Raw genomic sequence first — 15,723 nt, forward strand, 5'->3', positions numbered from 1 at the left:
CATTTGACATTTTGGTCACAACTCTTTGATTATATATATTAAGAGTCCACTGGGAAGAGCAATACAAATCATTCCACAAAAGACATATCATGAGTTTGAATTGAAGGAGTATAATTTTCTATGAACTAAGAGTAGTCTATAGTTGAATATACTGTATGACATTTAAGTCACTCTTACACTTGTATACAATATTTCTAATTAGGAACAGGTTGACTAAAAGCACTTAAAGACAAACTTAAAGGAAGAGGAAGAAGTGCATTTTCGTTGCATAATTGAAACATGTTAAGTAAAAGTTCTTCCTTCTGTTTTTTCTCTCCTCTGGGTGGGACTGATTTGACGGCGGAAGTACGCAACAAGGGACAAATTACGTCTCCAAATCTATTGTTACAGATGGAGTCTCTCCGGACTAGCCACTGAGCTTCAGTCTCTTATTTATGAGGAATAATATTTTGTACAAGAACCCTGCTGAGGGTAGGGAATGGAGAACAAAGCAACAAAATAACTGGACACAGAGATGCCAGGACTCCCCACGAGCCTTGGGAATAACTGGTGACAACAAGGCAATGTTGTTCTTCCTCTCGGTAAGCACAAAGGCAAAAATAAACTCTGTCATTCACATTATAATAGACTAAACAAGTCTTCCTATTACCAATTTAGTCACAACAAAAAGACAGTGTTTATCAAAATGTTTAGGACCAATAAAGTAATGATTCTTATGGGATGAGTTGTGTAATGCTGACCTCTAGTGAACTAGAATGTGTAACTGCTAAGAAATGTTTTTGAGTTAGTTGTCATTAGAGATTTGTTAAAGTTCAAAATTTCCTTCTTTTCATTGCAAAATAAACCTGCGGTCTTTGAATATAGACTCAATTCTCAGGTTCTAAATAGCTTAAATAGATGAGTATTCATAGAAATCAAGTACTGGGTCATAAGAGCCGACTGTAATTTCCTTTTTTCCCCCCCACTTGAACTGTAATCACATTGCTGCTTTGAAATCTTCTGAAACAGAACTTCCCTTTTGGTGCAATAATGCAAAAAATGTTCTGCTTTGTATCTCTGTACTTTTTATACTACTGAATTTGTCAATGTTTCTCGTGTAACCAAAGCCACTGACCCAAAACCAAAATAATTTGTGCTTTGTTTTGAGAGTACACTCTTTGAATGTTTCATCATGGCTATAACTTGGCTCATGCTAAAATTTGTTTCCTCACAACAAATCTTTTTTGCAGATTCCAGTGAAAACATTAAAGGAGACATTGTACATGGCATTTTTAATATATATATATATATATATATATATATATACACTACCGCTCAAAAGTTTGGGATCGGTAAGATTTTTTATGTTTTTAAAAGAAGTTTCGTCTGCTCACCAGGGTTACATTTACTTAATTAAAAATACAGTAAAAACAGTAATATTGTGAAATATTATTACAATTTAAAATTACTTTTCTATTTGAAAATATTTTAAAATGTAATTTATTCTTGTGTTGGCAAAGCTGAATTTACAGCATCGTTACTCCAGTCTTCAGTGTCACATGATCCTTCAGAAACCATTCTAATATGCTGATCTGCTGCTCAAGAAACATTTATTGTTTACAATTGTACAAAAAAATTTTTTTCAGGATTCTTTGATGAATAGAAAGTTCAAAAGAAGAGTGTTTATTTGAAATCTAATCTTCTGTAACTTTATAAATGTCTTTACAGTCATTTTTGATTGATTTAATGCATCCTTGCTGAATAAAAGTATTCATTTCTTTAATTTCTTTTCAAAAAAATTAAAATAAAAATTCTTACTGACCCCAAACTTTTGAATGGTAGTGTATATATTTTACAATTTGAAAATGCTGTTTAAAGTAGTTTTAGACAAGTTTAAAACTTAAGCCATTCAATGTAATTAAATTTAAAAGTGATGAAAAAAAAACTTAAATACCACTTTTTTGTATAAAATAGGCAGTATTTCAAAGATGGCAGATGCTTCCACAAAAATAATAAGTTGAGTTTCTTACATAGTCATTAAATTAATAATTATTTAACACACACACATACACACATTAATCTTTATCATGATATTCAATACATTTTATTTATACTTTCATGATGCACAGTAAAACCATGATGTCACATTGACTACCCAAATACTTGGAGTGTTTGACCAATAAGATTTCAGCAGAGGCAGACAATGTGAAATGACGCTGGCTGCTAACCACACATTGAGGAAAGGGGTGTTACAGTATATACTGTATCTATATGGTTGTTATCTGTTGGAAGTACATCTACCTCAAATTGATCATCAGTGTGGAGATGTCTCATCTGTCTCACACAAATATTTACAAGATTTTGGTAAGATTGCAGTTTGTGTTCTGTTAGCTATAGGGCGTCGAAAACGAAAAATAAATGCAGTTTCACTGGGCTACAATGTCAAAACAAGATATACGGGTTTGACAACTTACCTAAATGATTAATCATGTAGCCTTTTTGTAAATCTACTAAAAGTAAAATACCTGCTAAATTGTATTGTTGTGTTTTAGCATTAATTATTAGTAGGCCTATAACATGAAAAGATCTCATAAACCTAATGACATGTTCTGCAGTGTGATAGCTGGAATTCTACAAATAAAACAGTGCATGGTCTGGACTAAAAGTCATTATAATGGCAACTGAAAACTCAGGTCTGATAATGAACTATATTGAGTTATATTCACATATTTCATTGTAAAATATTTTTAATAAGGAACAAATTGAGTGCACCAAGAAATGCATATGTCTGAGCATCATTCCTTAGAACAGAATTTTCAACAGCTGTATGTGAATTTAAATCACATGACTTCTGAACTTCTAGGAATTAAGACTATTTTTAATGTAAAATTTTGACAGGAACCTATATTGTTCTGTCTCTCTGTATTATTCTATGCAATAGCAATAGCCTACCAGTGGAGTGCAGTGCTGTTCTGAAATGAGGATTTTTTTCACTTACAACAAGAAAACAACAACAGCATCCAAATCAGTTATATTTTGTATTTTACATTACCATTAATTATTGTTCTATAGCCTAATTAAAATGAAGTATATTTCTCATCAAGTTCTCATCATTTTTTACATTTAGGCTATACATAAATAGTAACTATAGGCTATAAGTAAGCATTAGGCTAATAGGCCTACATTTCATATTTCATGTAGGCTATATTTGATTTGTTTACTACAGTTCAGCTGTTCGTTAAATTATTTTCGGATCATCAGCCATCAAAGTTTGATAAACACTGCAGGCGTCATTATGGTCACAGACACAGATGAAGACTACTGTTAATTTCACATTTGATTGCTAACTAAAAAACTTAGATGATGTTATCAAGTCAGTTTGAATGTGACGTGAGTCACGTGACATAAAGTTGTGGGTGATTTCAAGTGGGTGAGATGTTTCTTATTTTTTAAACAGCCTTCCCATTAACACCATTATTCATTCGTTCAGACCGAATTGCGGATGCGGAACACTGAAGAAAACCATGGTATGCTTTACAAGTGTTGTACCGAAAACTGTGACATTTTGACACTGCTTATGATCTTTTACCTGGATGATACAATGTGAATGTCACTCCTTTAATCAATCAGAAGATGACTGCTGCAACAGTAGACTACTCTATTACATTTCAATACAGCAATTGGCTCTTATTTAGAAGGCGGGTTCTTACTACCAAAGACTATAGAATAACACAAGACGTGTCACTCGTATTGTTTTGAACAGTGCCCAAGGAAGTCGACCGGAAGTTGAAGTCGGCCGGGTGCCGCCATCTTGTAGCAGAACTTCACTTGCGTTAGCATCCCCATTGACTCCCATTCATTTTGGCGTCACTTTGACAGTGAATAACTTTATATCTGAGGCGTTTAAAGACTCCATTTGTCCATTATTTATTTCTAAAGATACACGACAATGTATAAAGAGCTCCATTACCTTCTATGTTACATTATGGCCCCGTAGAAACAGTTTTTGTAAAAATAAGCTAACGATTACGTCATAACCACTCGACTCTCTGTCGCACAGTAGAGAAATTACCGTACAGACAGGAGGAGAAGCTCGCAGGCAATCGGGGAGATTATCTTAATATGCCGTACTGGCGTTACATTTTAAAATACTATACAAAATAATTAATCAGAATACTTACTCCTGCTCACTCACGCCAAAGAACTCCCCGCTCAAGCTCGCCGTCTCTGCAAGATTAACGATGGCAGTTTGCACGCACAGCTACTAGAAGATTTACATCTGTCAGACAGGTTGCTGACGTCATCAAGCTTAGTTTGAGTCTGCGCGTCAGAAACGGAAGTGCTAAAAATGGGCTTCACTTGTCTCAATTGAGTTCCAATGGGGTCGCTGTGTCCATTTCTTTTACTGTCTATGGTTTTGAACATAGACATGTCTATGGTTTTGAATGGGAGAAAGTGTAGCGCAATATGGCGGAATAAGTCCCGCCTTCTAAATAAGAGCCAATCGCCGACTGGTAAAGTCACGCGTCACTGCAGCACCGGTTAGAAGCACTTGTTTCTATAGAAACAGTCAGACGCGCGCGCGCCTCTGAAACATGGCAGAAGAGACACGCATTTAGGTCTGCGCATGCGCATTAGCTTGAACCAGCCTAAAAATAGTTTTTTTGTCATGATTCAAGCGTTTGGATAAAATATTTATAAGACAGTTGTTTTCAGATTCCATTGGTGATTTCGAATATGAAATGTAATCGTAAGGTTGGCGAACAGTTTTTGAGAATTTGATGTTTCCCCATTCAAAGAGATGATGCCCAGGATGTCCGAGAGGCATTTCAAAGATGGCCGCCGAGTGAAATAACTTGTCTCAAAGGGACTTTGGTAAGAACTAAGATGCTGATGGGATATCCATTTGCAAGAGGTACTGTAGGTGGATGAGTAGAATGAATATCTACATATTCTTTACTTTTTTTCCTTGAATATTACAGTTCTTGTTGGTGTCCTCCTTGATGGCTTTTCAAGCGGAATACTCTGGTGAGTTGCCTAATTTCCCTTTCACTAATTGCAATTGTGAAATGAGTATACAAGATTTATGATAGATTCATTGTATGTTTTCATTATATATTAAGCAGTCAGTGTAGCAATCAGTGTGGAGATAATCATCAGTAAAATCACTTGGCTCTCACAAAAGTTCATTATACTGCAAAGCATTAGTATGCTCACAATCATATTGTTACGTGTGCTGGGTTGTAGAGACGAGACGTATATAGTGATGGGACATTTGAACCGAGGCTTCGGAGCTTGTGTCGAGCATAAATGGGCGTGCCAGATGAAGCGTCGATTCGAGGCTTGTGTTGGGAATAGGCTTGTTCGAGATGCATCGGCGCTGCGCAGACCGATCGGCGTATGACATCAAAGTACCGCGAGAACGATTCAAAAGCATAAGGAGTCGTCTGGTCTCCAATCACTCTCGCGGTACTTTGATGTCATTCGCCGATCGGTCTGCGCAGCGCCGATGCATCTCGAACAAGCCTCACGTAGAAATCACGTGACCGATGACAAACTAGGGCTGCGTCCGAAAACTGAAAAATGCTGCCTTCCGAGAACACATTTCAAGGTAGTAAGGCATCAAGGCACGTCCGAATCCAATGTTAGCTTCACTTCCTCTCTCATGAGATACCTTCATCTGATTGAAGGAAGCATAGATGTATCCTTAGCTGCCTTTGATATCCCACAATCCTGTGCTTTCCATTCTGTGACAGCATAAAGATGGCGTCCGAAAGTTGCGTTTGCTGCTCAGTTTGTGTATAAATGTACGATTTTGATCAACATATTTCAATTTTGATATAATTTCTATCGAGAAATTACTACTGTAATAATTAAATATTTGTTTAGTTCTCACCAAAGCTCGCGCTATATTGCTGTAGATCATTAAACTGTTACGCTGCCTCAGAAGTCTGTCCGAAATCAATTTCGTGAGGTGCCTTCATGCACAAACCCTGCCGTACAAGTCATTCTCTTACAAGATAGCGAGGCAGCAAGACAGCTACCTAGGTTTTCGGACGCAGCCGAGGCCTCGGTTTGTGTGGAATACGCAGGGAATACGTCATCGGTTCGGTATGAGTGTCGCTTCCGGATAAAGGGGGTTCGAAACACACGTCACCTTGTGGGTGTTTCAGGAGTAGTAGAACCAGAAGTAGTAGTAGAGTGTCGGAAAGTCAGAATTAAAGAGTTGTGTTGTTATTGTATTATTAGAGCTATATTATTACATTAAATCAGGTTATATTAGGTTTGTATGGTATAATTTTATGAATAATTAATTATCTGTGTGTGTGTGTGTGTGTGTGTGTGTCTGAGCCAGTTGTCTCTGCACAAGTAAAGTCAGACAGAGAAGATACATATTTTATACCCAGGCAATGCACAAATGTCTGTTCAGGTCATAGGCTCAAGATTAATTTTGTCTGCTTTTTCTTTGCACAGTAGCTAGGTGTCACTAGTGATGGGCAGAGCGAGGCTTCGTGAAACACTGAAGCAGTTGAATCAAATGTGCCGTGATGATTCGAGGCTTCGAAACAATCTGACACTTGACTCCACGGTGACCCCTAGTGGTCAGAACAGTGTAAATGCAACAAAACTCAAACTAAACATGCAGTAAAAACACCTTTTACAAATAAATTGCAAATGTTTTATTGAAAGTAAAATCTATTAAATGCAATTAACTAATTCTCTAATAAGATTAGGCTACATATAGAGTGACTGTATATTTGTTCTTTTATCAATTTTCAAGGCTTGTTTCTCTGTTCCATGGCTCAAGCTAAACAGGCCAATAAGAGATTAATAACTACCATTATTCATTTTAATTATTCTAATGTCTAATTAAAACATCTACAAATTTATAAAACTGATTTAGAGATCAGGTAAAACCCATAGACACTTGTTCAATGCTTCTCAGTGAATCTGCATGATTCATGGGTTAACTTTATCATCGCCCTCTACCGGTGAACCACTGAAATTTTGAAGTTTTGAAATGTTTCTAAACAGTGATGACGTAATGAAGCCTCGTTTACTAAAATCACGTGACTTTGGCAGTTTGATACACGCTCCGAATCACTGATTCGAAACAAATGATTCATGAAGCAGGTAATGAACCTTTTGGTGAAGCAATGGGTTGCGAAGCCTCAGTGCTTCATGAGGCTTCATTTGCCCATCACTAGACGTATATGGACATCCACAATCAAAGGGTATTTAATGAACGCAGGAGCATAAACAAACAACCAACACAATCTATATAACATTTAAGAACAGACAAGGAGTGAAGGGAGTGAGTCCATATATATAGGGAGTGCTAACAAGGAAGTCCAGGTGCAGGTGATGAGTGATGATGGGGAGATTACGAGGGAAGTGAGTGCAGGTGTGGAGAACAAGAGGATCCTGGGAAATGAAGTCCGGGAGACAAGGGAACTGTGACACATATGAGCAATGTATATTTTTTTCTTTTCTCTTTCTTTTTTTACACAGGGCATCACAGTTTGATTATATATGTGACATTTGCTCCCAAACATGGACATTTGCCAAAATACTCATCATATGGCATGCTTGATGATTACCGAGTATTTACTTATGACAGCACCTCTGATGTTTTTTCACATCCCTTTGGCCAAGTGGAATCTCTTTCTACTGTCTGGAGAGATCTTAGGGATTGCACAAACTTCAAAACTGGCTATTTCAACCTGTTTTCTAGAAATGCAAATTTAACCCTGGGACTGAAAGGTAGGCTTCGATATCTTATTTTGTCCTACAACTCCACTAACTATAAAAAAAAAATATATGAAATCTTAATAATAAATCATATTAAAGGTGCCATCGAACGTTTTTTTACAAGATGTAATATAAGTCTAAGGTGTCGCCTGAATGTGTCTGTGAAGTTCCAGCTCAAAATACCCCATAGAATTTTTTTTTATTAATTTTTTTAACTGCCTATTTTTGGGCATCATTAAATATGAGCTGATATATGCTGTGCGGCCCCTTTAATTCTCGTGCTCTCCGCCCACGGAGCTCATGCTTGCCTTAAACAGTGCCTAAACAAAGTTTACACAGCTAATATAACCCTCAAAATGGATCTTTACAAAGTGTTCGTCATGCATGCGTCAGATTATGTGAGTATTGTATTTATTTTGATGTTTACATTTGATTCTGAATGAATTTGAGGCTGTGCTCCGTGGCTAACGGCTAATGCTACACTGTTGGAGAGATTTATAAAGAATGAAGTTGTGTTTATGAATTATACAGACTGCAAGTGTTTAAAAATGAAAATAACGACGTAAGAAACGATGGTAACTTTAACCACATTAGCAACATGCTAACGAATCATTTAGAAAGACAATTTACAAATATCACTAAAAATATCATGTTATCATGAATCATGTCAGTTATTATTGCTCCATCTGCCATTTTTCGCTATTGTTCTTGCTTGCTTACCTAGTGCCGCTCCAGACATTACTGGCTGCCCTTGTCTAATGCCTTTCATAATGTTGGGAACATGAGCTGGCATATGCAAATATTGGGGGTGTACATATTAATGATCCCGACTGTTACGTAACAGTCGGTGTTATGTTGAGTTTCACCTGTTCTTCTGAGGTCTTTTAAACAAATGAGATTTATATAAGAAGGAGGAAACATTAGAGTTTGAGACTAACTGTATGTAATTTCCATGTACTGAACTCTTGTTATTTAACTATGATAAGATAAATTCAATTTTTAATTCTAGGGCACCTTTAATATAACATTATGCAGTTTGACTAACATGATTTTATGTTCTAAAATGTGTATTGTATTAATTAATTATTTGTTTAATTAAATAATAAGCAATTTGACTAATTTCTTGTCTTGATATTTATTTTGTAGTAATGATAAAATTACAAAAAATAATGATTATAACAAAGAAAACAAATATAGCACATAAATGTATACTGACGAAGGATTTTCACACTATATGCAGTAACTATCACTTGTTTATCCATGAAACAAAGGACCTCCAAAATAGTAATTGGGTTTGTTTCCAGAAATAAAATGAAATAACTGTGTTTTGGCTCACAGTATATTGAGGAATTATGAAGCTAGAAGCCCAGTGGTTTCCAATTTATTGAGTATTAGCAGATAATGGTATCAGCTTCTGAACACAGAGCTGTAGATTTAATAAATGCAAACATTTCATTAATCTGACAGTGTAATCAGCACTAGAGAGTTACTGCTTTCACAATCACAATAGTTTTTGTTTGCCAACTGGTGTCAATATTCTACAGTACTGCAGCAAGTCAGCTCTCCATTGTAGTGTATGGTGTTATATTGCACAGTAGGAATGAAAACACTTTATAAAATGGTTCCAATTCTAATTAAATGATGATTTTGTATCTTCAGGCCCACTCATACAGTTAATGTATGGCTGTCAGCTGAGAGATAATGGAACATCAAGTGGACTGTATCATTTTTCAGTCAATGGAGAGTATAGTCTCTCTATGGACATGGACAGCCCTCAATGGCACTCATATTTGCCACACGATTTGGACGTTAAGAACATTCTAGACAGGTTTGAGCTCTGGAATCACAATAATCTCATATACATTCATCGTGATTGTGTTCCTCGACTCAAGAAGTTCTACAAACACAGTAGAACAATACTTGACCAGCAAGGCAAGTGTGTTTGTTTAAATGTATCCAGTGTTGTTCATATGTATTCAGGCATCCAACAAGGTTATATCCATGTTGCTAAACCAGTTTTAACAAGAACATATTGTGCTCAGCTTATTGTATTTTTAGTTTATCTTGCTGATTGAGTTTGTTTTGTCTGCGTTTACAGTTCGCCCTGAAGCTGTGATCAGGCACCAGCGCGCTGGTGCTCTCAACTGTGTGGTGACAGGGTTTTACCCCAAAGATATCACTGTGGAGTGGATAGTTGATGGACAGGAAGCCTTAGATGGGATATCAACAGGCATCCTGCCAAATCATGACCAAACATACCAGATTCAGATGACAATTTTGTTATCTGACACTACACACAACTACTCCTGTCAAATAAAGCACAGCAGTCTTCAAGAACCAATGGTCCTTACATGGGGTAAGAATAGATCGTTCCTTTATAAAACACTATTTTAAAAAATCTGTATTTTAAATAAAGTAATCAGTTGCACTTTATTTTACAGTACGTGCACTTAAGTGTACTTGCCTAAGAAAGTAGTGGGCAATACAAGGTTAGGTTTAGGGTTAAGTTCAAGGTTGGTACCTAGTTATTACCAAGTTATTATTATAATAAGTACATAGTATGTGCATGTGGACTGTAAAATAAAGTGCTACCAAGTAATCAAGCAGCTCATTATGCCATGATTGATAACAATATGACTTTCTTTCTGTTGCTTTCCCTCATAAACAGATGCTTCCTCAAGTATGACTGATGAAAACAAACTGCATATTGGTTTAATTGCTGGACTTGTTGCAGTGTTTACACTAATAATATTTCTTGTGTGTATTACATTGAAGCATGCAATTTGGAAAAAAAAAATGTATTTGTAATATAATTGTACATTTTATTTAAATTATATTTTTTTATATTATTATATATTATTTTCTAAACTTTATAGCCTGGTTTCACAGACGGGACTAAGCCAGGATTAATCCTTAGTTCAATTAGGACATTTAAAGGTGCAGTTCACAAATTTTAGGAGGATCTATTGACAGAAATGCAATATAATGTACATAAGTTCTGTGTTTTCAGTGGTGTATAAAGACCTTACATAATGATCCGTTATGTTTTTATTACCTTAGAATGAGCCTTTTTCTATCTACATACACCGCGGGTCCCCTTACATGTTAAAGGATTAGTTCACTTTTAAATTAAAATTTCCTGGTAATTTACTCACCCCCATGTCATCCAAGATTTGTTTATGTCTTTCTTTTTTCAGTCGAAAAGAAATTATGGTTTTTGATGAAAACATTCCAAGATTTTTCTCCATATAGTGGACTTCAATGGAACCCAAATGGTTGAAGGTCAAAATTACAGTTTACAGCGATCCCAGGTGAGAAATAAGGGTCTTATCTAGAAAAACCATTGCTCATTTTTTGTAGCATTTTTTCAAGTTTTAACCATAAATGCTCATCTTGAACAAGCTCTCTTCTTCTTCTATATTAGAATTCCAGCAGTGTAGACACTACTAAGTGTATTACTGCCCTCCTCAGGTCAAAGTTTAAACTAAATTGTCATATACAATATGCTAGTTCAATAGTATATAACAATTAGTTCAAACTTTAACCTGTGGAAGGCAGTAATACACTTAGCAGTGTCTACACTGCTGGAATTCAAATAAAGAAGAAGAAGAAAGCTAGTTCAAGATGAGCATTTATTGTTAAAACGTATATAAGTTATGTTTTTTTTTTTTTTTTTTTGTTTAGAAAATGAGCGATGGTTTCTATAGATAAGACCCTTATTCCACGTCTGGGATCATGTAGAACGATTTGAAGCTGCACTGAAACTGACATTTTGACCTTCAATTGTTTGGGCTCCATTGAAGTCCACTATATGGAGAAAAATCCTGGAATGTTTTCATCAAAAACCTTCATTTCTTTTCGACTGAAGAAAGAAAGACATGAACATCTTGGATGACATGATGGGGGTGAGTAAATTATCAGAAAATTTTCATTTGAAAGTGAACTAATCCTTTCACCATTTTGCACAGACATGTTTCTACAGTAACCCTAAACGGACAAACTGCTGTACAGATCGCGTTTCATCACTATGTTGTTGTTCTTCTTCTTCGTTGGTGTTTTTAGAGGCAGTTTGCATCGTCACTACGTTGAATATGCACAAAGAATAAGAAAAATAGTAGTAGTCGTCTGGTTTATTGGAAGGAGAGACCTTTCTTTGATAGAAGTAAGAAGAAACCTCATTGCTTGACTGGTTACTCTCTGCTGTCTCAGACGACATCTTTGTCCTGTGTCAACCACCGTAGCTTCTCTATGTGCTTCGAAAGGAAGGGGCGAGCGGTGGACTGAGCAATTCGCAACCTCACCGCTAGATGCCGCTAAAATTTACACACTGCACCTTTAAATGGTTAGTTCACCCAAAAATGAAAATTCTGTCATTAATTACTCACCCTCATGGCGTTCCACACCCGTAAGACTTTTGTTAATCTTCCGAACGCAAATCAAGATATTTTTGTTGAAATCCAATGGCTCAGTGAGGCCTGCATAACCAGCAATGACATTTCCTCTCTCAAGATCCATTAATGTACTAAAAACATATTTAAATTAGTTCATGTTAGTAAAGTTGTTAAATATTATTATTATAAAATGACGAGAATATTAACGACTTATATAGTGATGGCCGATTTAAAAACACTGCTTCAGGAAGCTTTGGAGCATAATGAATCAGCATGTCGAATCAGCGGTTCGGAGCACTGATTCATAACGCTCTGAAGCTTCATGAAGCAGTGTTTTGAAATCGTCCATCACTATATAAGTCGTTATTTTGTTTTTTTGGCGCACCAAAAATATTCTCGCTTTATAATATTAATATTGAACCACTGTACTCACATGAACCGATTTAAATATGTTTTTAGTACATTAATGGATCTTGAGAGAGGAGTGTCATTGCTCCCTATGAAGGCCTTACTGAGCCATCGGATTTCAACAAAAATATCTTAATTTGCGTTCCGAAGATTAATGAAGGTGTGGAACGGCATGAGGGTGAGTAATAAATGACGTTATTTTCATTTTTGGGTGAACTAACCCTTTAAGTAGCTTTTATAAATGTGCCTTAGAAAAAAACATTACTGGTTTGCATCTGGAGACAAAACAACAGCACTGACATATTTTAAGATATATCAGTGCAAGTTTCAGTTAAAACAGCTCAAACACACATTTTAGTCTGGGACTAGGTTTAAGCCTTGTCTGTGAAACTGGGGGTACAAGCTACTTAAGGCAATTTTCTAACAAATCTGCTATAAAAAAAAAAATTATGTAATAATCTTTATATTTATTTCTATTTAGACATTTATTTTTTTATTTTCTAATTTATTATATGGTTTTGTTATAGTATATTGATTGTCATTGTATGTTATGAGATTAATGTTAGTAGTCTTTACATCTCCGTTACATTTGTTTGACTTTTGAAGTTATTTGCTAGAATTATTTTAAATTTTACATGCAAATAATTGATTTTACTTAATTTTCTGTTTTGAGACAAATTAGCCAATAAATTAAGATGGTTCAAGATTTAATCTAAGATTTATAATACATTTTTCTATACTTTATGTTTTATTAAAGTATCTTCTGTCCCTGACTGGATTACACAGCAAAGCATGTCGAATTTAGTTTGTTCCATTAACTGCAGTGTCACTACTCTTGCACATTAGAGAGCATGAAAGGGTTTGGATCATGTGATTTGAGATCATCTGGGATAGAAAAGTCAACATCAACTGATGTGTGACGCTAAGCACTGATCATGTTTCAACCTAAGACCACTCAGACCACAGCCACAGAACTGAACCAGATTGCACGGAAATATTATGATAACAAACTGGGCTGGGAGTATCATTTGAGAGCTACAAAGAAAGCACATGCAGTCCCATCTAATAATCTGATTAAACCTCAAGCACCACTTCCGTCCAGACCACTTCAGCACTCTCAACACAGATGAAAAGGGAAACCCTGCCCAAATCAGCTTCTCTGCTGAGTTTAAAACACTACCAACAGTGTCTGTGAAAAAAAATCAGTTTATACTTTTATGCATCAGTTTTGGCCCAAAAAAGTATATGGACACTTAAGAAATGTGTTATTAGGAAAGATAAACAAGGAAAATGTTTCACAAAAAATGTGTGTTAGGTTTAAAAATAAATAAAAAAATCATTCTTGAAAATATGTTATCTGCAGAAAATAAGTAGAATATATAGGTTTATATGCTATACAAACCAATAGCACATACATGGTAGAAACATTTTGTGCAAACAGTTTTGAATCAAAACAGTGTTCATAACTTCATTAGCTTAGAATGAAAAGGTTGGGATGCTGAAAATGAGAATTACCTGTTTGCTGCTATCACTCTGCCTCACCAGGCTGGTGGTCTCACTAGGTTTGGCCTCGTCTGTGTCGGTCATGCTGACGAGAGAAAGATGGAATCAGAAACACAGAATGAGAAGCAGCTCTCTGCTCCTCCTACAAAAAAAGGGAAAACACAAGCCACTACCCACATCTCATTCATCACATATGAAAACACCCTAGTTACATGCTTCTCATCACCTGACGACCCATTCAGCAACTGAGCAAATATCCATATCATCAGCTTTTGACCACCATTTTAACAAGTCATACTGGAAAAGCTCACTGATTGTTCAGACTCACATTACAGATTATTAATATACACATAATGCAATCAAAACACCAGGAGGTTCTATAGTGGCTTGTTCTGATCACAGATTACCACAAACAAAATTCTCTCTATGTACACTACCATTCAAAAGTTTGGAGTTGTTAATTTTATTGACAGCTGTAATTTTAAGGTTTATGTTTTCTCTTGCATCGTGTCAACATGTGAGTGTCAACCAAAAACATTATAATATTTTATATAAATTGATCATACAGTATATTACAAATAATATTCTATAATATTTCTAGATAATAGTTAGGCTAAAATGTTATTTTAAACATGAAAATATAAGGCAACCATCATACAGTATTTGGGGGTGGTCTAAAAAAAGGTTGGAAAACCCCCAGCTGAATGTAAACAAACCCATTATAAACGAAATATAATTGCAGGCCAATAAACTTGCAATAGCAGTTTAAAAGGGACATGTACAGTATAATTTCTGAAAAAAAAGGGTCTTTTAAATAAATTTTAAACTTTCATGTGAGCATACATGCTTGTACTGTGCTGTACTAGGATGTGAATTTTCAGTGACTCGCCAGTAGATGGCAACAGTGAAACGCTAAGGTTAAAATGTCTCTGTTGTATTTATCTCCGTCGCACATTTACAACAGCTTTCAACAGGTAAATTCTACTCACTTATTACATTGTATATATACAGTGTATATCTGCATTAATCCAATGTTATTCTAAAGAAGTACAGCAAATACCTCAGGGATATTCCTGTACTTATCATTAATATTTCATAGACAAGGTCTTGCATAATGGATCATATTTTGCTCGACAGTAATTGCTCGTGATGTCATGTAAACATTGAGTATGACCTCTGAACCTTTGCTGTGTTCACCGTAGGAGATGGAAATGCTTCTTCTTGGAGTTCCAAGTGCACAGATAACCTGAAAAAGAAACTGCACCACCATATGAAAAGATGGTGAAAAATAGAAGTTAATAGGAAGTAGTCCTGCTATTACAAATGTTTGTCTCCAAGGATGAGAAATTGGCTGTTCGTGTATGGAAGCCCACATTAAAAAAACGTAAAACGTCATAATTGTGACGTAAAAATTACAGCAAAAAGCTCAAAATAAGGACATTAAGTCATAATTATGGCATACTAATAATTTTGACTTTTTAATCTCATAATTATGACTTATTAGGCATATGTCATAATATAAAAGATAAACAAGATAAGAAATTATGACAAAATGTAAAAAAAAAAAAAAATATTCTATGACATTTCTGTCACTTTTTAAGTCAACTTCAACTTAGTATGTCATAATTTTGTCTTTTTAATGTCATAAATATGATTTTTTTTGTTTCTTATGTGGCGGAAATAGGCTTGT

General features: G+C 35.4%; 2 protein-coding genes across 6 annotated transcripts in view; one reads left to right on the forward strand and one right to left on the reverse strand.

The window, feature by feature from the left end:
• slc2a1a (solute carrier family 2 member 1a) overlaps positions 1-15,298 on the reverse strand; it is a 30,712-nt gene extending 15,414 nt beyond the window's left edge. The window contains exons 1-2 of the mRNA XM_067371069.1: positions 15,216-15,298; positions 14,046-14,118 (exon numbers count right to left, since the gene is read on the reverse strand). Coding sequence (XP_067227170.1) covers positions 14,046-14,117 — 72 coding nt within the window. The 5' untranslated portion in view covers position 14,118; positions 15,216-15,298. The remainder of the gene's footprint in view (positions 1-14,045; positions 14,119-15,215) is intronic.
• LOC137009491 (hereditary hemochromatosis protein homolog) lies at positions 372-10,925 on the forward strand. 5 transcript variants are annotated; one of them, XM_067371757.1, is made up of 8 exons: positions 372-581; positions 1,230-2,343; positions 3,437-4,854; positions 4,962-5,007; positions 7,492-7,743; positions 9,391-9,663; positions 9,830-10,087; positions 10,400-10,925. In XM_067371757.1, exons 4-8 carry the CDS (start codon positions 4,983-4,985, stop codon positions 10,537-10,539), a joined length of 948 nt encoding a protein of 315 aa, XP_067227858.1. In that variant the 5' UTR covers positions 372-581; positions 1,230-2,343; positions 3,437-4,854; positions 4,962-4,982; the 3' UTR covers positions 10,540-10,925. The 5 variants fall into 5 exon arrangements, with proteins under 5 accessions (XP_067227858.1, XP_067227857.1, XP_067227860.1 ...); XM_067371756.1 differs by having other exon boundaries at positions 1,230-1,331; positions 2,109-4,854; XM_067371759.1 differs by lacking the exon at positions 1,230-2,343 and having other exon boundaries at positions 4,696-4,854.
• Positions 15,299-15,723: the final 425 nt, after the last annotated feature.

This window comes from Chanodichthys erythropterus, chromosome 20 (genome assembly GCF_024489055.1).
Source record: "Chanodichthys erythropterus isolate Z2021 chromosome 20, ASM2448905v1, whole genome shotgun sequence".
NCBI classification, from domain to species: Eukaryota; Metazoa; Chordata; class Actinopteri; order Cypriniformes; family Xenocyprididae; genus Chanodichthys; species Chanodichthys erythropterus.

Coding starts and splice junctions, on each gene's coding strand:
- LOC137009491 (XM_067371755.1), top strand. CDS start 435: ATGAGGAATAATATTTTGTACAAGAACCCTGCTGAGGGTAGGGAATGG. Junction 5,008..7,491: donor TTTTCAAGCGGAATACTCTG/GTGAGTTGCCTA, acceptor TTTTTTACACAG/GGCATCACAGTTTGATTATA. Junction 9,664..9,829: donor AACAATACTTGACCAGCAAG/GCAAGTGTGTTT, acceptor CTGCGTTTACAG/TTCGCCCTGAAGCTGTGATC.